General features: G+C 36.4%; 1 protein-coding gene and 1 long non-coding RNA gene across 2 annotated transcripts in view; one reads left to right on the plus strand and one right to left on the minus strand.

Annotated features, from left to right (window-relative positions):
• Positions 1-25211, plus strand: part of LOC121424253 (E3 ubiquitin-protein ligase HECTD3-like) — a 36738-nt gene continuing 11527 nt past the window's right edge. Inside the window, exons 1-11 of the mRNA XM_041619870.1 lie at positions 1-395; positions 12321-12428; positions 13044-13394; positions 18535-18650; positions 19291-19404; positions 20620-20702; positions 21593-21695; positions 22601-22663; positions 22985-23143; positions 23771-23876; positions 25026-25143. Of these exons, the coding sequence (XP_041475804.1) occupies positions 102-395; positions 12321-12428; positions 13044-13394; positions 18535-18650; positions 19291-19404; positions 20620-20702; positions 21593-21695; positions 22601-22663; positions 22985-23143; positions 23771-23876; positions 25026-25143 (1615 nt within the window). The 5' untranslated portion in view covers positions 1-101. The remainder of the gene's footprint in view (positions 396-12320; positions 12429-13043; positions 13395-18534; positions 18651-19290; positions 19405-20619; positions 20703-21592; positions 21696-22600; positions 22664-22984; positions 23144-23770; positions 23877-25025; positions 25144-25211) is intronic.
• On the minus strand, positions 8609-10675 carry LOC121423756. The gene is made up of 3 exons (XR_005971307.1): positions 10608-10675; positions 9749-9964; positions 8609-8889 (listed from the first exon to the last, which is right to left on the minus strand). It is a non-coding gene; the product is annotated as an uncharacterized LOC121423756 (long non-coding RNA).

A 25211-nucleotide genomic window follows, 5' to 3' on the forward strand; every position in this document is an offset into this window, starting at 1 on the left:
AGTTTCATATTTCAGCAGGAGAAATCCGGACCAAACCCACTTTTCCATGTTTGACATCAACTGACTGCAGAGATTTAACTGGAGGGTTTATAAATATCAGTATGTTTTCTCCGGTATATACCCAAACCAGGGCAACATTGGCTCGAATAAGATGTCTTCAAGAGTGTATCGAATGCTTCCGTGACTCCAAAGAACTTCCAGAAGCACTCTGTTACGTGCCGAGCGGCCTCGAGTTCAAACTTTCTCCGACAGCGACCCGATTGAATGTTTACAAAAACCCCGACCGGCAGGCAGAATGTATCAACACACTGACATCAGAAACTGGCAATGAAAATACGTTGTATGTTGCTGGACTTGCAATGTGCAACTCTCAAGGGCAATGGCTTAAAATAGAGGTAAGCTATTAGTGGATTATTAGCATGATTAGTGGATTATTTGCCCCGAAAACTTAAGTAAGTTCAGCCTCAGGTGATTGATTAGGGCCTACCCAATTCATGAAAATGGATAATTTCTTTAGTTTGGGCAATTTAGAAAAAGAAAGCAAGCTATTTTTTCCAAGTCATGCAAGTAGAATCTGGTATGGTAGTGGATCGTATTACCGAACACTTTTCATGAATTTGATCATATCAAACACATTATTCCAATAAAATTCACCAAACTTTCACCATAAATAGGCCTACACAAATACCTACAAAATATAAATATGCAGAAATTTTGCCGAAATTGTTTTTCATATTTTCGACGGTTCCGGGACAGCCCGACCACCGGACAGCCCGACCCTGGACAACCCGACCCGCTGCCCTGGACAACTCGTCCCGGTCGAGTTGTCCAGGGTTGGCTATGAATCGGACAACTCGACCACTTGAATTCTTCTTCAAAATTTCATTAATGAAATTTCAAACTTTACTTCAAAAGTATTTTCCCGCATAATCCATGTTTCTTTAATATATTCCCGACAGAAAATTGACATTTCAGTGCATTTTGAGCTATTTTGAAAGAAAATAAAGCGAGTTCCCTTGCAACGAGAAAAATCCGATACCGCCGCGCGAGCTGTGTTCATTCAACTTACAACTTGCAAATTTGAGTTGATTTTTCCGTCACTTTACATATTTTAATGGTGAGTGTGTGCTATTTTGTATTTTCATATTCCGTTTTCACATTTCCTGTACTTATTTAAAGTTATTGCATTTCACAAATCTGATACTTAGTGCAAACTTTTTGAGATAGTTCACCTGGAAAGGACACGATGCGGTGCTTCGCCTCGCCGGCCGGCCAGCTGGGCGACCGGCTGTGCTGTGATTGTGACTGAATGAGGCAGTCAGCTAGCTCAACTAGCTATGCGAGGTCAACTTATTTTAGTCAATTTTCCGTCTCTTGACATATTGCTCATTTTCCAGTGGCGAGAGTGTGCTATTTTTGTATTTTTACGCTTCTTCCACTTATTAAAAAGGTTTTTTTTTAATGTCACTAACTAAAAGGAAATAGATTTGAAAATGTCTCAGTAGCCGGCCTATGTACATGTTTATTGTAACTAGTTATGAAGTTTACAATTTTTGTAGGAAAGTGCATTGTTTATTTTTGTTCTTAAATAACTATCAATTTTTTTTTCGAAGTTTTGAAGGGCAGTGGGGGGGGGGGTAAACAACTGACAATAGATTGGGTATTTATAATTATCAAAATTGAATAGTTTATTGAAAAATGAAATGTATTCTGCCGAAATTGAAAAACTTAACTTTTTATCAAAATCTAAAAACTTGCTTTTCGTTATCGATTACTGTCGCAGCTTTTTTTAATGCAACTTCCATTGGTAACAATGGGTCTTCTGGAGGATACAAGCACTTGGGCTGTACAGGGGGGATGAGGAGAAGAGGTTTCATACTCGACAAGCGATGGCCTTTCCATTTCTTTCACGAGCAGAAATATTACCGAGTTCCAATGACTTGGGCATCAGAGCGGCAGTCCCCTGATTGATGAGGTAAATACAGCTTTATAGATACAATAAATCAATTTTTGCGCACTTCATGCAGGCATATCAAAGTTAAATTTATTTTTTTTGTATTTTCAAATTCTTTTAAAGAAAGAAAGGACAATTGAATTATAATTTACTTTTTTTCTTTATACATTGTTTGAATTGAACAAAAAAATTACTTATAGGTTTTAGAAGTTGTAACATTTCAAATTAATTTTTGGGTATGGTAATGCGAAATTTATGTGGATACTTTATGTTATGTAAATCTTCCAGAAGATACCAGGTATGGTTCTAGTGTGTTTAGCAAATTAACTTAACTTTGATATATTAAAATTGTATTTGCTTCTAAATTGTTCAAGACAAGGTGAAGATTGAAAATGGTCTAATTTCTTTTATTATCAAGAGGTGCAGACTGCAGATCTTGAATCTTCAAATATTTGAAATTACAATAATTTTGTCAATAATTCATTTCATACTTCATTTCATCTTTCCAGCTGTTTGACTTAGTTGAGACAACATGGATTGCAAACGTACTTAGCTTGTTTTATTTATGAAACAATATTGTAAGGAAGGGCTGAAAGGACAAGTCCACTCTAACAAAAAGTTGATTTGAATAAAAAGAGAGAAATCCAACAAGCATAACACTGAAAATTTCATCAAAGTCGGATGTAAAATTAGAAAGTCTTGACATTTTAAAGTTTCGCTTAATTTCACAAAACAGTTATCTGCAAATCCTGGCTGGTATGCAAATGAAGAGACTATGACGTTATCCAAGCACTATTTCTTTTGTATTTTATTCAATGAAATATTCTAATTTTCTCCTCATTGTCAAGTGATACAACGATTAATTCCTCCCTGAACATGTGGAATTATCATGGTGGACTTAATTTACCTTGAAAGAGCCCTCTATGTAAGTTAGGGTTAAGTTAGTTGTCATGGTAATCAAATATATATGCAATAAATTTTGAAATGTATATTCTTAAACCAAAGGGGCAATTAATTATTACATGTTAATTTGTATGGTTACTATTGTAGTTTGAAGATTGTCTATATTGTTACATTTGCACCCAAAGCAGATGATATTGTTCTCAATCAGAGTTACAAATCAACAAATATGGTATGGGCACACATGAATATGTGAATATGTACAAATACTCAAATAGTATACAAATATAGCAGGCTTTAAGGAAGTATAGCAGGAATTATTTGTCTGAAGTTGGACTGGCAATTGCTTTTTATACTAAGAGGCAAAAGTATGACTGGGCACACATGAATTTGTGAATATATAAATAGTAAACAAATATACCAGGAATGGTGCACTATTTGATTTTCTTATGTTTGTTTTTTCCAACAGCATGACAAGACCATGTTTTGTTATGCTATACTGTTTGTAAGATATAACAGAAAATTATGTGTTACTTAGTAATTTTAGTTGTGATCAAGTTTATCACATTGTTACATAAAAAATAATGAGTCTACTAAAAGTATTGTGAATATTGTGTTCTATTACTCCCATGTATTTTTTTCTGCTGAACATTTCACTGTTAAGTGCTGTGGTGATCAGGTGGACATTTTGGGAGAGATGAAGTTGAAATTGGAGGGATGGAGACGGTGATGTGAAAAGGATGGTAATGAAAAGTGGGTTGGAGATGAGAAGGATGGAGATGATGAGAGGAGGGATGGAGATGAGAGGGATAGAGATGATGAGAGGAGGCATGGAGATGAAAGGAAGGATGGAGATGAGAGGAATAGATGATGAGAGGAGGGATTGAAATTATGAGGGAAAGGATGGAGGGGATGACGATGAGAGATGAAGCTGAGAGGAGCAGAGATGAGGAGGCGATGGAGATGAGGGGATGTAGAGGAGGAATGGAACATCATCACCAGTTCACCACCAACATCATCTCTATCATCGCCACCATCACGATCGTCACAATCATTGCCATCACCACCACCATCATCATCACCACCAAATCACTATGCTATTATCATCGCCATCATTATCATCACCATTATCTTAATTATCATCATCATCACCACAATCGTTATCGCTATATTCATCGCCATCATTATCATCACTTATCAGCACCATAATCACTATCGCTATCATCATCACCATCATCATATTATCATTCAACATCATAACCAACATCATCGTTTCTATCATTGCCACCATCAATATCACAATCATTGCCATCACCACCATCATCATCACACCAACATCATCATCACCAACATCATTTCATCCATCATCATCATAATCATCGCCATCACCACTATCATCATCGCCATCATTATTATCACCATAATCTTCATCACATCACCATCATTGCCACCATTATCACATCATCCATCATTATTGTCATCGTATCACCAGTATAATCGCCATCATAATCATCAGCATCATCATCATGATCACCAATATCATCATCACCACCATCGTCACCGTCACCACCAATGTTCATCATTATCATCATCACCATCGCCAAAAATCCTTTTCATCATCTCAGGAATATTATTGAAAACTCTTGGAAATGATGCAATCCATTGACTCGATCTATGAAGTAGCTGGGTTTATTCAGCTTTGGGTGCACTGGGGCCTTGAACTTTTGTAGGGGGCACCAAGATAAATATGTTGTGGGGATAGTCCTGCAGACCAAAGTTTAAGAAAATAATTTCATTCTCAAAACATGATTAGGTTATCTCAAAAGGCCTAAAGTAGGACCGTCACTTTCTTCCCCTCTTCTCTCGCCTTTTCTGTTTTTTTTTCTTTTCCACTTCTTTTTCCTTTCTCCCCATTCCACTGTTTCATTCGCTCTGTCTTTCCACTTTTTCTCTTCTTTCCCTCCCTTTTTCTCTTCTTCAGGTGCGTTTTTTTTTTTGGGGGGGAGATTAAAGCCCCCCCAAAAAAAAAAATTGCTCAAGCCCTACCAAGATTTTTTGACCACAAAGAAAAATAATCGCTATATAAAATATGTGGGCCATATTATGTATTAATGTACTATTCCATTCATGTCATCAATTTGCTCTAGAATCAATTAAGTTTTTACTATTCAAATTCTTCAAAGATTTTCTCCCCGGTCACCACATTCCCTCATAACATTTTTAAGGGTGTCATTGATATTAAAACCTTATCCGCTGCCATGTTCTATCCATGTAGGAGTGCAAAATTGATGTTTGAACTAAGGGGGGGGGGTTGATGTTTGAACTAGGGGGTGCCAAATGATTACCAAGAAATTGACTGATTAGGCCGATGATGATTTATTAAATAATTTATTGAAAAAATGAATGTTTGATCAAGCATATTGCACATTGATTGAGTTGATTTATTGATAAATTTTTGACAGAAGGATTGATAGGTAAAAGTTGATGCCCCAATTTTCGGAACTTATCATTTTCCAAAAAATTCTGCTCTGGACTTCATACGTACATGTAAGAGCAATCAGTCTCTCAGCAGAAGGGGAGGGTGGGTGAGAGGGAGGTTTTTTTTTTTTTGGGGGGGCTAAATGTTCTGTTAAACCTTATTCCATCAACCTACTTTTCCCACTTAAGTTCCATCTCACCCTCTATTCTCCCGACTCCCATGAACACATTGCTGAGATCCACATAATAAAGTTAAAATGCTGCCCAAAAAATGCAATGTGTGTTGAACTTCACTCATGCATTAAAGTTCAATTTAATAATTTATGAAATTTGCTTTAACAACCAAAACTGGCCACGATTGATCATTAACTTATCACAACACCCTTAACTTTGCAGGTTCTAACAGATTTGCCTTCAAAAACTGACTGAAATTGGAAGGCTATTTCTGCCCAGCCTAATTTTCATATCCTTTAAGTGGGAAGTGCTCGCTCAACACATTTTGGTGTCATTTGAAAGTTGGCTTTATTATAGGTCCCCCCCCAGTGATATATTTTTTATTCGGCAGCCATGTCAAAAGTTGATAGATTTGGGGGAGCTACCATCAAGTAGATAAAACTAGTATTGTACCCAGGTCAGTCAGGGTCGTATCTAGGGGCACATTCAGGGGCGCAAATTAAGAAATGGAAAAAAAAATAATAATGCATAGAATATAAGTGCAGAAAACAGGATACCACTGAACTGAAGGAAATTAATACCCTGTCTTGTTATTCCATGGTAATGCCGTTTCCAACACATTCAGAAAATTAATCTTGCATGTCTTTATCCAAAGATGAATATTCGTGCCACTTTTTGATTAAAGGGGTGGTCCAGGCTGAAAGTATTTATAGCTTAATAAATAGAGTAGAATTCACTGAGCAAAATGCCGTCAATTTCATCAAAGTCGGAAAACAGATAGCAAAGTTATTGAATTTAAAGTTTAGTAATATTTTGTAAAAATAGTCGTCATGAATATTCATTAGGTGGGCTGATGTCACATCTCCACTTGTTCTTTTGTATTTTATTATATGAAATTAGGTTTATTTTTTCCTCCAAGAACTAGAAAAACTGGATTGACAACAGTTACTGATTTAGTACATTAGATATTTATTGCTGCAACTTATTTCATAAGGGAGACATATTATTCTCACAAGTATGAAAAAATATGATTTTATGTAATATAAGAAAACAGAAAGTGGAGATGTGACATCATCACCTCGCCTAATGAATATTCATGACGACTGTTTTCACAAAATATTGCGAACTTTAAACTTCAATAACTTTATTATTTGTTATCCGATTTTGATGAAATTTTCAGCGTTTTGCTCAGTGAATTCTACTCTGTGTGTATTAAGATATTTTTCAGCCTGGACCATCCGTTTAATGATAATCATACCAACTCTCTACAAGAATTCCAACAAACAGCTTTAGCTTGAAATATTCCTTTTGTCAATCGCAAATGTGACTTCTTTAGCTGCGAGTTTGAATCTTAACATTTCACTTTTCATTAATTCTCATTAATAGTTATAAAATACATTATTATTTATCTGGTTCCCTAATCAAAGCGTTTTCAACATGCGCTGATTTGATAAGGGAGATATAAATCCTATTCATTGATTTTTACTTACAATGATTGAAATGTCATTTTTGGGTGATATGTAAAGTCCATCTTACAGTAAGAGATGAATAATGTGACATAAGTACTAGTATCTGTGTATGAAATCACAGATAAAATAATCATGATGACGATCAAGATGTTGTGGTGATGAGGATAATGATGATGTGATGAAGATAATTATGGACTGGTGATTGTTATGAGATGGGAGGTGGTGATGAGTGATGGTAATGATGTCGATGATGGTGGTGGTGACGATGATGGTAATGAAGCTAGTGGCGTTGATGATGATAGTAGATGGTGTTGGTAATGAACAGTGGAATACAGGTGGTGGGGGATCATGGTCTTGGGGGCAAGAGCACCCCCCCCCCTCAAAAAAAGAAGAAGATAAAATACCCCCCAAAAAAAGAATGAAAGAGAATGAAAAGAGAGAAGAGTTTTAGTATGATGTCATAATAAAAAAATGAGTTTGTGTAATAAAAATGTCAAAAATTTTACTCATTCACAATTAAAAAAAAATAACTTTGGCATAATGGGCCACATCTTACCCCTCAAAATCTTTCACTCATTGCGCCAATGATAAATGATGAAGTTTGTGGTGATGATGATGTCATAATGACGATGACGGTAATGATATTGATGATGATGAAGTTGGTGGAGGCAATAATGTTTGTGATGATGATCCCTGCCCTTTATCTTTCTTCTCCCATTATCAACACGCCTCCTGACATCTCCACCCCCATTATCTCCATTCCCGTTCTCCAACCATTTTCGCATCTCCATCCCGATTTCATTTCAATCTCTCTTCATCTCCACCCCTACTCCTGTCAACCCTTCCACATCATCTCCATTCACCTCATCATCTCTACTCGATCTCTCACCATCTCCACAACTCCTCACCATCTCCATCCTCATCTCTAAACCTTATCTCAATCCCCGCATCATCTCCATCCATCCTTGCATCATCCCTCCTCTCATCATCTCCATCCACTCATCATCCACACCCCTCTCAACTCCATCACTCCTCATCATGGCCATCCCTCCTTTCACCCCCCCCTCTTCATCTCTCCAATCATCTCCATCTGATTACCATGTGACACTTTGCTCCTGCGACAATTGCCCCAGGCTTAATTTTGTCTAAAGCCCCTTTCACAATTGGTTGCGTGACTACTTACGACCCTTCACCGTTGCAATTCTGTGCAACATATATTGTGACCAAGTGATCGCAAACAATCGCACGAGCAATTGTGAAAGCCCCTTAACATAGAGGTTCAGGGTTGCAAAATATGGTTTTAAGTTAGGTTTAGACCTTACTGGTTGAAGCTGTTCATAAGATTATGGTGTGGAATTTGCCAGAGCAAATGTCATGGAACCCGTCAACACAGCTCTCAATAAAAGGTAAATATTTAGCGAGAAAAGGGATACAAAATAGTGCAAGAACCAAATATTCAAAATACTTCTTTGGAGTTAAGTGGGTTTTATTAAGTAACATTAAGGTAAACTTGATCAGATCTAAAATTACATAGTAACACATATTGAACTTCAGTGTATATAAAACATATTATATCCCACACAAAATAAATACTGGTTCAAAATTTCAAATAGGATTACATTACCACAATATGACACAATTCCAACTGGGAACAATATTCTCTGCTTTTGGTGTTTATGTAAAGCTAAAAATAAGGACAATCTTAAAATTACATTAGTGCCAATATAAATTAACATTTATCCAACAATTGCACTTTCAGGAATATACAACCTGTTATACATTACTATATTTGGTTTCCATGGCAATTACATGATCCCTAACTTAGCTGGAGGGATTTTCAACCCTTCCTCATCTTTTATTTTGTCACACAAAAACTGGCCATACAGAGCTTGCAATTCAGGTGGTCTCAAAGAGCTGGAAAGATAGAAATAAAATAAAGTAATTTCAACTATTTGAAGCTCTGCACCTCTTTTGCTACTGAAACAAATCAAATCATTTCAACCTTCAGTTTAGAAGCAAATACTTTTAAATATATTAAGTTAAATTAATTGTAACTAATTCAATATCATAAGGGAAAGTTCGCTCTGAAAAAAAGTTGGTCGTAAAAATAGCAGAAAAGTAATACCAAAAAAATATTGGTGAATGTATGAGGAAAAGTTTCAAAACGTTATTTGAATTTTAAGTTTTAGATTTGTGGCGTCATAAATGAGCAGCTGCCCATATGTTTTGTAATATAAAATTCATGAATTCAATTTTTTCAATGGTTCCTGATGACTTATTTTTGTTTTCTTTTCATGTTTGGGTGTGAAATGTTTTGTCTTTTGAATATATACAAAAGGAATAGTAAAACCAGTTTCAATTTTCTTAGAAAATTACAATTTCTTGACTTTTTACCATTTATTATGCAGAAATGCTGCTCGCACATGACATCACAAATCCAATAATTGAAATTCTAATAACTTTTCAATTCTTTGATGGATTTTCCTCAAACCTTTGTCAATATTTTTTATTATTTTTTCTGCTGTTTTTACAATTAACTTTTTGTCAGGGTGAACTTCCCCTTCAAGCTCACTTGAACGATACTTGGTATCATCTATATGTGTATGACATAAATGTTCCTCATGAATTAAGCATAACCCCTACATACCCAAAATTAATTTAGAATGTTACAACTTCTACTTAACCTAAACATGTAGTAGTTACTCACATTTTTAAGAAGCAATTTTGAATTTTTAGTGCACAAATTTGATATTATCTAAGAAGCTGTACTTACCTCATCGATCAAGGGACTGCTGCTCTGATGCCCAAGTCATTGGAACTCGGTATCATTTCTGCTCGTGAAAGAAATGGAAAGGCCATCGCTTGTCGAGTATGAAACCTCTTCTCCTCATCCCGGGTGTAGGTGGTTGGGACCAGCCCAAGTGCTTGTATCCTCCAGAAGACCCGTTGTTTCCAGTGGAATTTGCATTTAAAAAAGCTGTGACAGATACTGACAGGTAAAAAATAAGAGACATGTTTTTCGATAAGGAAAAGCAAGTTTTAAAATTTAGATTTTGATAAAAACAAGTTTTTCAATTTCGGTACAATACATTTTTTTCAATAAACTATTCCATATTGTAAACTTCATAACTTACAAATGTATTTCCTTAATTGGTTTAGATGTTGGTTGGAAGCACCCCCCCGCGGCCTGAAGGCCTCCAAAAAGGGCGTCAAGGATGGTTACTTTAATTGGGAAGCGCATTCTCAGACCACGCAGTCACTGTGTCCTAATGATAATCAGCTTAGTGATATTAAAAAAAACTTTTTCATAAGTAGAAGTGTAAAAAATACAAAAATAGCACACTCTCGCCATTGGAAAATGGGAAATATGTCAAGAGACGTAAAAATTAACTAAAATAAGTAAGTTGACTTCGCATAGCTAGTTGAGCCGACTGCCTCACTCAGTCACAATCACAGCACAGCGGTCGCCCAGCTGGCTGGCCGGCGAGGCGAAGCACCGCATCGGTGTCCTTTCCAGGTGAACTATCTCAAAAAGTTTGCATTAAGTATCAGTTTTGTGAAATGCAATAACTTTAAATAAGTACAGGAAATGTGAAAATGGAATATGAAAATACAAAATAGCACACACTCACCATTAAAATATGTAAAGTGACGGAAAAATCGACTCAAATTTGCAAGTTGTAAGTTGAATGAACACGGCCGGCTGCGCGGCCGGCTAGCCGGCGGTATCGGATTATTCTCGTTGCAAGGGAACTCGCTATATTTTCTTTCAAAATAGCTCAAAATGCACTGAAATGTCAATTTTTCTGTCGAGAATGTATTGAAGAAACATGGATTATGCGGGAAAATACTTTTGAAGTAATGTTTGAAATTTTATTTCATGAAATTTTGAAGAAGAATTCAAGTGGTCGAGTTGTCCGATTCAGAGCCAACCCTGGACAACTCGACCGGGACGAGTTGTCCAGGGCAGCGGGTCGGGCTGTCCAGGGTCGAGCTGTCTGGTGGTCGGGCTGTCCGGACCCCTTTACGACATCAGCTTCCAATCGGACCCCTCTTCGCAAGTGAAATATTTTGGTCACTTGAAAAGGTATCGTATTACCGAACGTGTGTTTTCTATGGGAAAAGTTGGGAAAACAAAGTCACTCATGAGCTAATTTGACCATATTTTGTTTTGAGGATATAAAGACTTCGAAATTGTGTTTTTGATAATTTTTCATCATTTTTCTATTTAAGTTCCTTTTGGAAGGAAGTTGCAAAGGTTTGAGCGATTATTTTCTGACGCATATGATGCGCGCGTTCGGTAATACAAGGCCGGTCGGTAATACAATCACTATACTTATGTAAAGATGAAATATGCATGATAACATTTTATTTAGCTTTCAATAGATTTCCATGATATATAGTCTTACATTACAGACATGACATAGGGCCTAGGAGTTTTTTTCAGAGGACCAATATGAGCAGTCATAATCATATGCATAAATTACAGGCCTATTTAGTGTAGTGTTAATAAGATTATCAAACTTAAGACAGTTTTAGAGTATACTTAGTTTTGTAGCCTACCAGGTTTGTCACATTTCTCTTTCTGTTTTCATCCCATGATTTAGATTCTGTTCTTTCTCCTGGCCTGGATCCCAAACCCAAATTATTAACACGACCCAAATCAAGTTTATTTTATTTTAACATTGTAGTATACTGTACTGTAGCAAAAAAAAAAACAGAAAACATTTAAACAGAAAAATGCATTTGAAAAAAGGAAATCAAAAGCAAGAAAAAATACAAATGACAGAAAAAGTATAAAAAAGAAAGAAAATATAAAAATAGAAGAGACAAGCAATGAAGAAAGAATAAAAATAAAGAAAATCATATAAAGAACAAGAAATATGGGAAACATAAGAAAAGATCATGAGAAAAATAATAGAAGAAAATGACAATTCAAAAAAAAAAGGGAAAGGGTTAAAAAAAAAGGAAGAGAAGAGAAAATAAAGGAGAAAAATCACAAAGAATGTGAAAGTTAAGCTATAAAAGATAATTTGTTTTAAAACTGTGCCAGAATATTCGATTCTGACTGGTTGCCATTACAACGTATAATGCCAAGCAAAGTAGATTTAGACTGCCTTTGAAAACTTTTATACAAATGAGAGCACCCCTTTTCATACAACCCTAATTTTGCCAGAATATTTCTTATCATTTTGGGTAATTCCACAAAAATACAGCATAACTTTCTTTTTGCTTTATGGAATTATACTTTATAGTCAACATTTCCTAATCACTTTTCATACTTCAGTATTATAACCAGAATTGAAATTTATTTTCGAAGTCATTTTTTCTAATATTCCTTCCAGAGGCCAGTTGAAGGCTGGGTGTTGTTGTATGACAGCAAGGCAAGCCAAGAAGACCCCCCTACACTCCAACCAGTGGAAATAAACATAGCTAGTTCACCTTGTCAAAAATTCTCTCACCCTAGATGAGTATGTGATCAGGCGATATCAAACTTTCTTGCCAAGTTTTCCTATAATATAGCAATATTCGATAACATTCTTAAAAAGAAAATTGCTATTTTTTATAACGCTTTTTTTTCCCTTATTTATGTGGAAAAGTTTTGGAGAATTGAATAGGAAAGTAAAGAATGTTCTATATCTGAAATGTATTATTTTTATATTTTAATTTTTTTTGTTTTGTGTTCCTGTTATTTTTGCTTTTAAGTTAGCTGTAGGCACATTTGTTTTAAGAGCAAAGTCAGCTATCTATAGTGTCAAATAAATCAGCAATGCTAAAAAAAATTCCTACAAATATCCATGCTAATTAATGGACATGGGCAGTCGATGGCCATCTACAGTCATGGCTTCAGTGGCTGGATCCTTGGATCCATGGTATGACAATGGAAAAAATAGGAGGAAAAGAAAACATAGAATAGAATAAGATATGGACAACTTATTTGTGGAAGAAGGGAGCTGTAGAGATAGAGTCATGGGGAGGACTCGGCTCTCTACCAATAGACTTGAAGATATCTTACTTCATAATTCATGGACCAGTTGTTTTGATTATACTATACAATTATTTGACAGGCCTGTGACTCTGTTAAATTCAAAGAGTTACAAAAATCAGTTACGGGCACACGTCTGTTTACTTTTCAGTTGTATGAATTGACTATAATTGATCAAAAGAAGTCATTTTTCTCGTATTTCAGCTGGGAAGAGGTAATAGAAGTGACCTATAGCCTAAGGATCGGTAAGCTCCCCACAGTGAGACCAGCCCACATGGAAGGGGTGGAGAATCTGAGGACGGTCCCTCCTGTCTGGAGTCTCGAATGTGATGAGGAGCTAGCAAGGTTCCTTGGGGAACACACAGATCATGAGAATGAGAAGCTGGGGAGTGTGAAGCAGTATGTGGAGTCTGTTGATGTATCGTCGAGCTGGGTAAGTTGCTAATGTGAGTCCAGGGGCCTGTCTTACAAAGATTTGCGATTGATCCGATCAATCGCAACTATGGAAAGCCAGCAAAGTCACATATAAAATGCATGTTTGTTAAAAAATTTCTAGATATGAATGTATATCCATGAATTCATTGATTTCTTGACAATTTGGTGTGTTCTCCTTTGTTTACAAAGGACATTTTGTAAATTTCCTGAGAAAAAATTATGACACTGATTGATTTCCATAGAGTAACTTTGAATGGATCAATCATAACTCTTGATAAGACTGGGCCCAGGAATGCTCGAACATTTTGATTTAGGGGATAGGGTACAGTCATTGAGCTCAGAGGTCATTTCAGGTTATGAAATTGATTAGGTTCCATTTTCACAGAAAATTAGAATGCTGCTTCATTACAAAAATTTCCCGTTTGATTCTCGACCTCACTTCGGACTGCAAACTGCGGTTTCATACCCCGATTTGTGTTTGGAATATCTCAAACAACTTTTCCAACCCCGATAAACCCATCTTGGCCAGGTAATCCCCTTGTCTCGATTTCACCACCACGGGCCAGCTAAATGAGTGTTGAGCAAGGATGAAATGATAAACAACGCCGTGCTATTACGTAAGACTTGTCTGCCTGTAGAAGGATCTTCGGAATGAAATTATTGTATTCGATATTAATCACGTTTTCAAAGGCATATTACATTCAGACATCCAATACTAGTCCATTTTCAATTTCGAACGAAGAAAATCGACCTTGAAATAAGGAAAGTAAGCGAATAAAAAATACGGTATGCTTAGCATGCAAGGACCGCGATACATGCATAGTTTATGTCCGTCCAGCAAGAAAATGGGTTCACTCGCGCAATGATACAGTCTAAACGTTCAAAAAATAGAAGTAATGGCATACCAACATACAAAGTATAATAATCATGCTGCTGATATGCACAAAAATATGAAATCATTATTTTTTTTACCCAAAGTCTTATTCATAATTTAAATACAAACTATGCCTGTAACTATTTTTTTAATCGCAAACGTATTATTGCACCATACGTGGTTCTCCGGTAAAATGCCCATGTGCGCTGCATCCATTCCACCGTTTGTTTTGGGTCGTTTATACTTTTAGTTTCCACCATTAAATGTCTAACTTAGATATGTTGTGCTAATTTTTTTGTAAGTCAAAATGTTCATCGTTGGAGAGCGAGTTCAGGCGATTGATGAGTTGGGAAGGTGGAGTGTTGGAAAGATCGATCACGTGTCTTAGTTTACAAAACCGCGTGCCGTTGAACCCCGATCCCTTCAGTGCCCATTTTTAATATGTTCCCCTTCCTCAAGTACATCTTGTTGAATAATCACTTTAAAAAAGTTGTTTTTTTGCCCCCCCCCCCTTAGCCCCCTTTTCATAGTGAAAGTTCTTTTGCAGTGTCCTTTTTTATCTTTGATCAAGCGACCCATTTGAACATGCCCATATTTGATTGTGATAAATGTCTGTTTTATTTTCTAGTTCAAAATTTGTCATTCTGCTAATATGAGGTGATTAAAATTAGCGCCCTGTCGCTTTTGTCGGGAGAAAGAGAGAGGGAGAAATAGAGATGGGTGGAATTTCCACCCCATCTCTATTTCTCTCTATATATCTTTAACAAGGGCGCCGGAAGCGAGGGGGGCAGGGGGGCACTTGCCCCCCCAAATAATTTTTTTTTGGGGGGGGCAAAACGAGATTTTGCCCCCCCCCCATGTGCCCCCCTGAAAGTAGAAAAATGATAAATTTTTAAATATTAAAGGACAAAAGTATACGATGAAGGCACTTTTATGCCCAAAAATTGTCATTTCTATTGTCAAAAATGAACAATTTTGCCCCTGACGGGGCAATTACATTATCATAGTAAGCCTGGCGTCTTTTGACGAACAGTTCCTCTGTGAAACATACCTTTGAAAAGCCCCTTTTCCATCTTATTACAGTGTGATAACGTTTAACCTTTTAATGAATACATTTCAGACTAAAACCGAATGGCAAGCTAAACCTACAAATTATGAAAAAGATGGATATCTTCTTAGATAAATGATTTGATTTTATATATTTCGATCCAAAAAGTGAAAAAAAAATCAAGCACGTTTTGAAATAAAAAGATGGCTGTGTATTTATGCAAAGCGCAAGCGATTTTATTATTTTATAATATGTCCTGAAAGTTTTCTTTTTTCCCAATTATTCACCTCCCTTCCATCATTCAACTTTCTTCCCGGTCCTATCTTTCTTCTTATTTTTCGCCTCACCTTCCGCCGCTTCGCCCCTTGATCTACCTATGATGACCCCTCCCACGGCAGGAATTTTGTGTAAAAATGGAGTATAAGTCTCGTTAATAGAGTGTTTAAAAACAAATTTGGGGGATAAAGCATAGTTAAAGTTCATCGTGAAGGATTAATCATAACTCATGAAAACTATTTTTTATACTGAGTACGCAAACAATGAAAATATTCTCAGTATATTTCAAGTAAATTTGGAATAAAGGGAAAGTGAATTGGATTAACAAAGGTTATGATTTTACTGGGTATGGAACATTCTCGTCTAACCGTCTATGCACTAAATTCAGAGGCGATTTTCTTTTTTCATCATTTTTATTAGTTATGAAATTGACAATGGCCATCGATGTCATCAATGTCATCACTCTTTGGCTGGTATATAGGGCTAGATGAGAGTTGGAGAATAGTTGGCCGGTATGCCTTTTCTTTTCCTAACCAAGTTCTTAACAAAAACTATCTGTTTATATATATTTCGAAATTCGAGGATACATGTGTATAATTTCGATTTGAAATTATGTATTTTTTCCATAATAAAAGAGCACAAATAGTAGGGGGACATTTGATATTATGTACCCCTTTCCAAAATGGTAGGGGGACGCGTCCCCCCTGTCCCCCTGGGATTTCCGCCCATGGTGATGGGGGAGCTTTTGCATTTTCTAGAATAAAATTGAAAGATTTCGTGCACACTTTGGGTGAATTTTGCCCTCTCGATCGGCGGCCCCCGGATGCATACGGTCATGTTTGTCATCTTAAAGTCTTTAAAAGGCCTATATTACATTGGTTTGAAACAATAGAGTTTGCAATAAGGCTCGTAATTTGCTGGAACTGCGACCCTGATCATGAAGAAACACCAGTCTGGGTCAGAAGGGAGGAAACAGGAGCAAAAAGAACCCCAAGACTGTTTAATTCTCAAGAAATTTATTTTTGAATGCTCTTAGAAACGCAACTTTTACACTAAATTTTTACACCCTCAACCACACCTCTCCCGCTCGATCGCTTCCGTATCTCACTCTTTCAAAAATATTGTGCCCCCTTCGGGATTTTGCCCCCCCCAAAAAAAAAAAAAAAAAAAAAAATGAAAGTGTTCCGGCGCGCCTGGGTGGAAACAAATCTGAAAGAAAACATGAAACCAAGAAAGGTATTTCAGAGGGAGGTTTACCGTATACACAGGCTATAGGCCTACAAAATAAGAACAATAATGGGAGATAAAGATAAAGAAGATCACCTGCTAATAACGCATGTGAATTAGAAAACGTTTTGAATAGATATGAATAGAACATTGAAATGCTATCCAAACATTGTGATTCATAATGCTGGTCTTTGTATTTTAATGTTCTAGGCCTACACCTCAACTTTGAGAAAAGGACATTTATAGGCCTTACTACAGATATGATTGGCAAATGCACGTTCTTTAGAGGTGTAGAAAGGGGGTGGATGAAGAAAATAAGTCTAGAAAGAAAAGAATTAGACAGCCAGACAGAGAGAAAGAAGGAAAGAAAGGAAGGAAGAAAGAAAGAAGAAAGAAAGAAAGAAAGGAAGGAAGGAGGAAGAGAGAGAAAGAAAGAAAGAAAGAAAGGAAGGAAGGAAGAGAGAGGGGAAAGAAAGAAAGAAAGAAAGAAAGAAAGAAAGAAAGAAAGGAAGAAAAAACTTTCTATCAACGCGTGTATACATCCATGCGCTCGCCGGAACTACACACATTGCAATCCATCGTGTGTGGCCCCTGCTGTGACCGTAGATGCTGGGGTGAATTATCTTCGGACCGGGGTCAAGAAACAGGTGTTTTATACTTAAATTTCATGCTTGAGGGCAATAGGATTTGTATTACTGGGAGAAGATGGGGTACAGCCCTCAAACGCGAGATTTTCGTCATGCTTCCAGTTGGTGAAAGTAAGTCATGTGATGAATTGTAGATTTGTCCATCAATTAGAATGTGGTGTCTTACCTGTTTGGTGATCTCTTAAGTTAAAGCCCCCAAATTTCTTAAATCGGATGTAAAATAAGGAACTTGTGATATTTTAAAGTTTTGCATTAATATCACAAAGTAGTTATAAATTTATGTGCTCCCTGGTCAGTATCATATGGGAACCAATAATGTTACCCCCCCCCACTATTTCTTTTGTATGCAATTATAAGAACTATGAAATATCATAATTACCTGAATGTCAATGATTTTCACCGACAAATTTGCTCTCCGCTAATTAGATGCAAGGTTTTCAGTAGCTTATAAACTTGCAATTGAAACTCACATGTATATTTGTTTATGAAAGTCTCCCTTGTTCTTTGTGAGTAAGATGATGCGATTGCATCTTGCCTGATCAGGGTGAAGCAAATGGTCAGTGATTTTCTCTGACAAAGTTTCTCTCAGCCAATCAGGGGAGTGTTTCATGAAAGGACATGTCCGACAAGTCCTGTTTTATCTGACAGTTACCATAGTAACAGTGCGTCTCGGCCAATCAAAATCTGGGAAAGTTGTCAGATCTGACCAAAATGTTAATGAAATGCAATTATAAAAAAACTATGAAATATCATAATTACCTGAATGTCAATGATTTTCACTGACAAATTCGCTCTCAGCTAATTAGAGGCAAAGATTTCAGTAGCTTATAACAGTTGTTAGCGAAATTCACTTTCTATGCACTGAATGAATTGATCTCCTGATATTTGTCCATAGGTTGATGAGAACGCATCTTGCCTGATCGGGGTGAAGCAGATGGTCGGTGATTTTCTCTGATGTATTTGCTCTCAGCCGAACAGATGCACGTATTTCAGTAGCTTATAACACCTGTCAGGGAAAATCTCTTTTATTCTATTTATGAAATTCTGTATCGTTATTTCTACGTAGGATGATGAGAGTGCATCTTGCCTGACCGATGGCGATCCTACGACTTACTGGGAGAGCGATGGTAGACAGGGTCAACACTGGATACGATTGGGTATGAGGCGAGGTACCATTATCAAGTAAGTATGGGATTTCAACCAATCAGATTGCAAGGATTTCAGTAGTTGCTGTGTGCAAAACTTTATTGAACGAATAGCACTAGAGGGAGTGTGTTAGAATAACAAGACAGACAGATGCATTTCATACAGCATTAGATAACAAATAGTGAAAGATAGTCTAGGGCATGGACCCATTACTGGCTTAAGCAGAGGCGATAACCAGATTTGACAGCAACATTACCTAAATGATGGTGACAAAAAGTACCAACAGAGTTTCAATGGAGAAGATGTATTTATAAACTTGTATGATGAAAAGTCAGGTAATTATAAGAAATTACATGTATATTTATCCTCTTCATTTGTTATTAAGGTAAGCATATGTGTAAAATCTTTCAGATAACAAATCCTTATAAAATGTAAGACTTTCTTTAAAAACACAACATATCCTGCCTCACATATTCACCTCAATTTTTTTTTGTGTGTGGGTGTGTGCATTTGAGTTTTTACAGATGTGTATCAGTCAGATACGTGAAGACGTGACCAGGGCTTAAACCTCAAACCTCTGCATCAATTTGTAACTTCCCCAGATAGCTTGGATTACAGGCGCACGCCACAACGCCCAGTTTTATTAAAAGTTCCCTTTTCTTTGTCTTATTTTTAGGAAGCTATTTATCACAGTTAACGCTCATGATGATAACTATATGCCAACCCATGTTGTAGTAATGGCCGGTGATCGGGAACATCTAGTCAAGCTCAGTGATCATACCATCGAACAGTAAGTGTAGAGCCAATGAGCCCTACTCAATTCATCTGGACAGTAATTTTTCCATTGTTTGGTAAATGGAAATGGAAATTCTGTTTTTATTCTTTTTTTTAAGTGAAATTTTTCAAATTTGCAAGACATTTTTTTTTAACCCTTCCTTTATGACATAATGGAATTTCCATTTTCTAACAGATTTTCAAAAATTGGAAAACCACTTTCCGCATATTTTAGTTTTTGTGGGATTTCTTTTCATGTAGACATTGCTTTAAGAAACTGATTGGCAATGGATTGCAAACTCTAATTGCTAATTTACGTTTTTAAAAGGAATTTCCACAATGACATGAGTGATATAATTATGACGTAATGTGAGGGGATGTAGTCTTGTAGATCATCTCCACAAGTTGATGTAAACCATAAAATACTGTATTCAATTTTGCCGCACATCTGTCTGACTTCAAATCAAAGCAGTTCATCTAGATTGTACCTTTACAACATTTTTATAACTTTGGTGTTAATTGAGAAATAGCATTAACTCGTGCTTCATGCGTTCACCTGTAAACCTCCCGTGTGTTGCATTATTTTAGCAGTGATCCCCTCTCATTCACATTCGTGCCATGAGTCACAGATTTCTAACAATAAACCTGGCCCATGGTATTGTTTGTGAGGAGGGTTTTATTGATTTTCTCCTCTCCTTTTTCAATGAACTTCATGGCTGTATTCAGGATGTATTGATTTTTTGGGATAACTCAACGATTCTGTAATTTGTAAACTGCGATAATCCGTCAAACGCTAAACTAATGTCGCACGCGCGATCGATCGATCGGTACACATGTACGGTATACAAAAACGCCAAGCTATACATTGTAGCTAGGTACGCACCGGGGCATGCAATTGTTCGAAAACAATGGGACAGGGGACGTCTATGGGAAATGTGTGGTGCAAAAATGCGAACGAAACACGCCTACGGATGTGCAATAATGCGAACGTAACGCATGAAGAGTTAAGAAAATTGAACATTAAGCTTCAAACTCTCGACTTCACAGAGTCGGGACTTTGTTTAACTGCCAGTAGCACTTTGTGAGTTCTGGATTTTAAAAACATTATTAGACAGTTTTCATAGCAATTTCATCACAATTTTGATCAAATTAGCATTTGAATAGATCTGTAGTGTTCAGACATTCAATTTAGCTCCATATCTGTAGGTTTTCTTTTTTTTTTCTTTCAAAGGACATTTTCAGGAGACATCTGTATCTTGGAAGACATGACACAATTCTACTCAACAGTTGAAATCAGGATAAAGTCTTGCAAGGGTAAGTTGGTCAATCTTTATGTTTTAGATTTTCGAGTCTGCAAGTATTGAATGTAAAACAAAGAAAGATAGAAAAAAAATCATTAAAGGTCAAGTCCACCTCAGAAAAATGTTGATTAGAATCAATATAGAAAAATCAGACAAGCACATTGCTGAAAATTTCATCAAAATCGGATGTAAAATAAGAAAGTTATGACATTTCAAAGTTTCGCTTATTTTTAACAAAATAGTTATATGAACGAGCCAGTTATATCCAAATGAGAGAGTCGATCATGTTACTCTCTCACTAGTTCTTTTGTTTTTTATTGTTTGAATTTTACAATATTTCAATTTTTACGAATTTGATGATTAGGACCTCCTTGCCTGAAGCACAAAATGTTAGAATAATGGAATTCCACATGTTCAGGGAGGAATGAAACTTCATTTCACATGACAATGTCGAGAAAATAAAAATATTTCATATAATTTCATATAATAAAATACAAAAGAAATTGTGAGTGAGTGATGTCATCAGTCTCCTCATTTGCATACCGACGGAGATGTTGCATATAACTGTTTTGTGAAATGAAGCGAAATTTTAAACTGTCATAACTTTCTTATTTTACCTCCGATTTTGATGAAATTTTCAGCGTTATGCTCGTTGAATTTTTCTCCTTTTATTCAAATCAAGTTTTTGTTGGGGTGGACTTGTCCTGTAAGTTCTAAGTACTTAGTACCAGACTATTGAATATCCAGAAAAAACAATAACAGATAGCATGAACTATGGGAAAAAACTGTTATTAAGAGTTTTGGTTTAAAAATGCCATTGTAAAAGGGGGCTTTAGGGGCACTTGCTTTTTGGTAATAATGATTGAGAAGTAAGTAGGTTTAGCTTTCTTTTATGTTTCTCAGATGATGGTGTGGATACTAGGATACATGGGATTAAGATCAAATCTTTGAAAGAGAGAGATCTAGGACTCAATATTGATCTCTTTGACAAGAAGGAACTTGTCAGGTAAGTTGTTTTAGATGTATTTTAGTATTTACTAAATAAAAAAATATTTGTTGTCTTATAAAGGTGAAAAAAATAAGAACAGATGTGAAATATCAAAGAGCTGGTATGTAATGGTCCACCATGAACAGGCCCGCTGGATGGTGGAATGAAAGAGTTTGGAATTGAAAGATGAGAAGAAAAGTATCATTTGCTAGATAAGGTGAAGTCCAATAAAGGATTGAAATCCAGATAATTTTATGTTAATATTTCTTCTTTTGTTATTCTTCTTTGCTATTCTAATTTTATTATTTTCACATTACTGTCTGTCCCGGAAGAATAAGATGTAGACTAAGGATCTAATTCATAATAATAATAATGATAATGGTATATTTACCCAGGGTAGCCACTTCAGTTACAAAAACTGTTCTCCCAGCGGCCCTGCTATTATTATTACCTCGGCTTTAGATTGGCTACCTATAGGGGCTCAAGCATTTGAGGAATGAATGGGTACCCATTCACCTCACCTGGGTTGAGTGCAGCACAAAGTGGGTAAATATCTTGCTGAAGGAAAACATGCCATGGCTAGGAATCGAACCTATGTCCCTCAGATTAATTCTATTGAATAATCAAATTATTTTGTGAGTCCAACTCCAATTTTCTCAAATTGATTTCACTCATTGGGCTACTCCCACAGTGATTATTTAGAGCATTATACCTTTCCATATGAAGCATGAAGAAGAGATTAATCATTTCAAGCAAGGTCAGGCATAAAGGGGTTGGATGTACTATATATCTCAACAAAGTAATTTTGGTTTGATTTTTGTCTGTATATTTCCAATACCCATAGTCTTTTGAGTGATATGCTGTGCAGTTATTTCATTCTAGTTTTTAAATCAGTTTGTTAATTCCTTTGCTTATTCCAACAGATATCCTCGGTTGGAGCTTATAGATAAGGAGAAGTTATACCAGAGAGCATTGGTCTTACAAAGGTAGGGATGTGATAACCAATTTACGAAGTGGTTTGTAAACTGTGTTATATGTAGATTTGTGTATTTACTTGCTTCATGTATCACATTGGTTGCAACAAGTTACACAGGCCCGTGCTCAGAGAAAGTTGCACATGTAGTTAATACATCCCCCCCAAAGGGGGGAAATTACTAAATACAGCAAACACAACCATATATAACAGTATATTACACATACAGCTATATAAAATTCATAGTTTCACATCTTTTAAAAAATCATGTTTGCCCTTTAACAATAATGAATGACCATACTTTGTTTTGTTTTTATTTCCTTCCTACTTTTAGGTTTATTAAGTTACTAGACAGTGTGATTCATTTCATTGTGCCTGCTTGGGAGTATTCTGTGGGGTCTTTTCGTTCACTGGAGGTTGTTCGTCAGTTCTTACCCCTCTCTAAGAAGCGGAATGGTCTCATCCATCACTTCCTCAGCCAATCAGAAACAGGGTAGGACGTATTTGGTATCGTTATTATTTTTCACTTTAAATCATAACCCACGGAGTTATAACATTTTCATAAGGTGTTACTCATAATCTGCTGTTGTACTTCACATTGGCACCCATCATTAATTTTCTATGATTTTTTTTACATGGATATAACATGAGCCAAAACGGATGAAAATGGCACAAATTTCAGATCAGTTTCAGACTGAATGGAAAGAAGACCAAGCGGGTGTAGACAAATTGGCAGTTAGCCATCTTCTAAAACGCATCCTTGTGGATTCTGGCCAGTGCATGTACAGTATGTTTGAGTAGAGTTTCTATAGTCATTCTAAATTATCCCTGGTGGGTGTTTCATTAAGCTGTTTGTAAGTTACAAGTGACTTTATGAACGATTGGTGAACCTTAAGCACGAAATCAACATCAATGAAAATTTCATGTATATTGATTACCACAAGAAAGGTTCACTGGTTGTTCTTGAAGTTGCTTGTAACTTGCAAACAGCTTTATGAAAAACCCGCCAGATTGTGAGATTAATCTTCACTAAAGAGAGCCATGACTACCTCTTCAACTCCATTTCTATATATATCTTTTAATTATTAATTGTTTTTGCACTCGCTGAATTTTCATGTAGGAGGCCCTCTAGGATGCCAAGATTGTACATCAACAGACGCAGTGCCGCCGATCACAGGATAGATCCCTTCAAGGATCCCTCTGCCAAGAACTCCATCTTCTCTCAGGTAAAGGTCTCTCACAGTCTGAGATGTGAACTTGATAGAAGAATGTTGACATTATAAGCATCTGTACTCTCGGAAAAGTTGGTCTTTGATATTGAGAACCATATTTTCCTCTTAGAATTGATTTTTTATACATGTCTTCTAACAGATGTATGAAGGTTGAAGCTCATGAATTTGACAAGCCATCAAATATATATATACTAATGCTATTATTTTGTAAAATATTATTAGTTGACAGATTTGATTTTGATCTTTTATAGGCTGTGAAATCTCGGCTATTTAGCGGAAATCCGCTATTTTCATTTTAAGACCGATTTCAATTTCTGCTTTTTTCCTGTGTTCCTTTTCCGTTTTTTCTAAGTCAAAATTCCGCTATTTTATCCAAAACGGCTGGAAAACAAGTCTAGGTAAATGGGTGCGAGCAGAATGTGTGTGTTGTGAATATACATGTTACGGGGCCTTGTATTTTGCCTTCGCGAAGTTTCGAATTTTTTGTATATGTAACTATGAAACTGCTGCGGATCACACCGTGCACCGTTGCCGTTGTTGGCATATGGGCCCGTCAATCGGTATGCATTGTCAGCAGACGGAAACCGCATACAACACCGAAATCATTGCGTGTGTACGTTGTTGGATACGTACATATACATGTACATACGATCGAGACTCGCGAGTGAATGAACCAGTTCACGTGTTCGGGATCTTTACGAAGTTAGTGTTTTTCAAAAGTGTCTTTTAAAAGATCGCATACAGACATTCAAGAGCACCATGATAAGCAAGATACCTCTAAAAAGCAAGACGAGAAGTAAATAGTAAGGTAAATTTTCAGCTTTTTTCACCTATTTTTTTTAAACCCCACTCACAGGCCTGCTTTTAGCGAAAATGATTTTACCAAGATTGCAAGGGCAATAGTATGTTGACTGCTCATTGGGATGAAGTTGGGTATTATCACTTCTAAGGTACATGTAGCCCATGCCAGCAATTCACTGTACAAAGGTCCCTGTGAGGGGTTACAAATTATATCACAAGGTTCGATTGAAGGAAATGAAAAACTACCCTTGTCAGATGATGTAGTTTTGGTCAGTTAGTGCTCAAAATCTTAGTATGAGGGAATTTACACGCTGAAATTCTTATTCTTGATTTATCTCGCAGATGTACGAAGGACTAAAACCTAAGGATAAGTTTGAGAAGCCTTTAGACTTCAGATGGCCTCAGCAGTATGATCAATGGTGGGAGTGCAAGTTCCTTTCAGAAGGGATCATTGACCAAGGTAAGACTGGGAGTCTTTCATGAAGCATCTTTTCAGGGATCAGTTTGTTCTGAGCCAATCAGATGCAA

This window comes from Lytechinus variegatus, chromosome 11 (genome assembly GCF_018143015.1).
Source record: "Lytechinus variegatus isolate NC3 chromosome 11, Lvar_3.0, whole genome shotgun sequence".
NCBI classification, from domain to species: Eukaryota; Metazoa; Echinodermata; class Echinoidea; order Temnopleuroida; family Toxopneustidae; genus Lytechinus; species Lytechinus variegatus.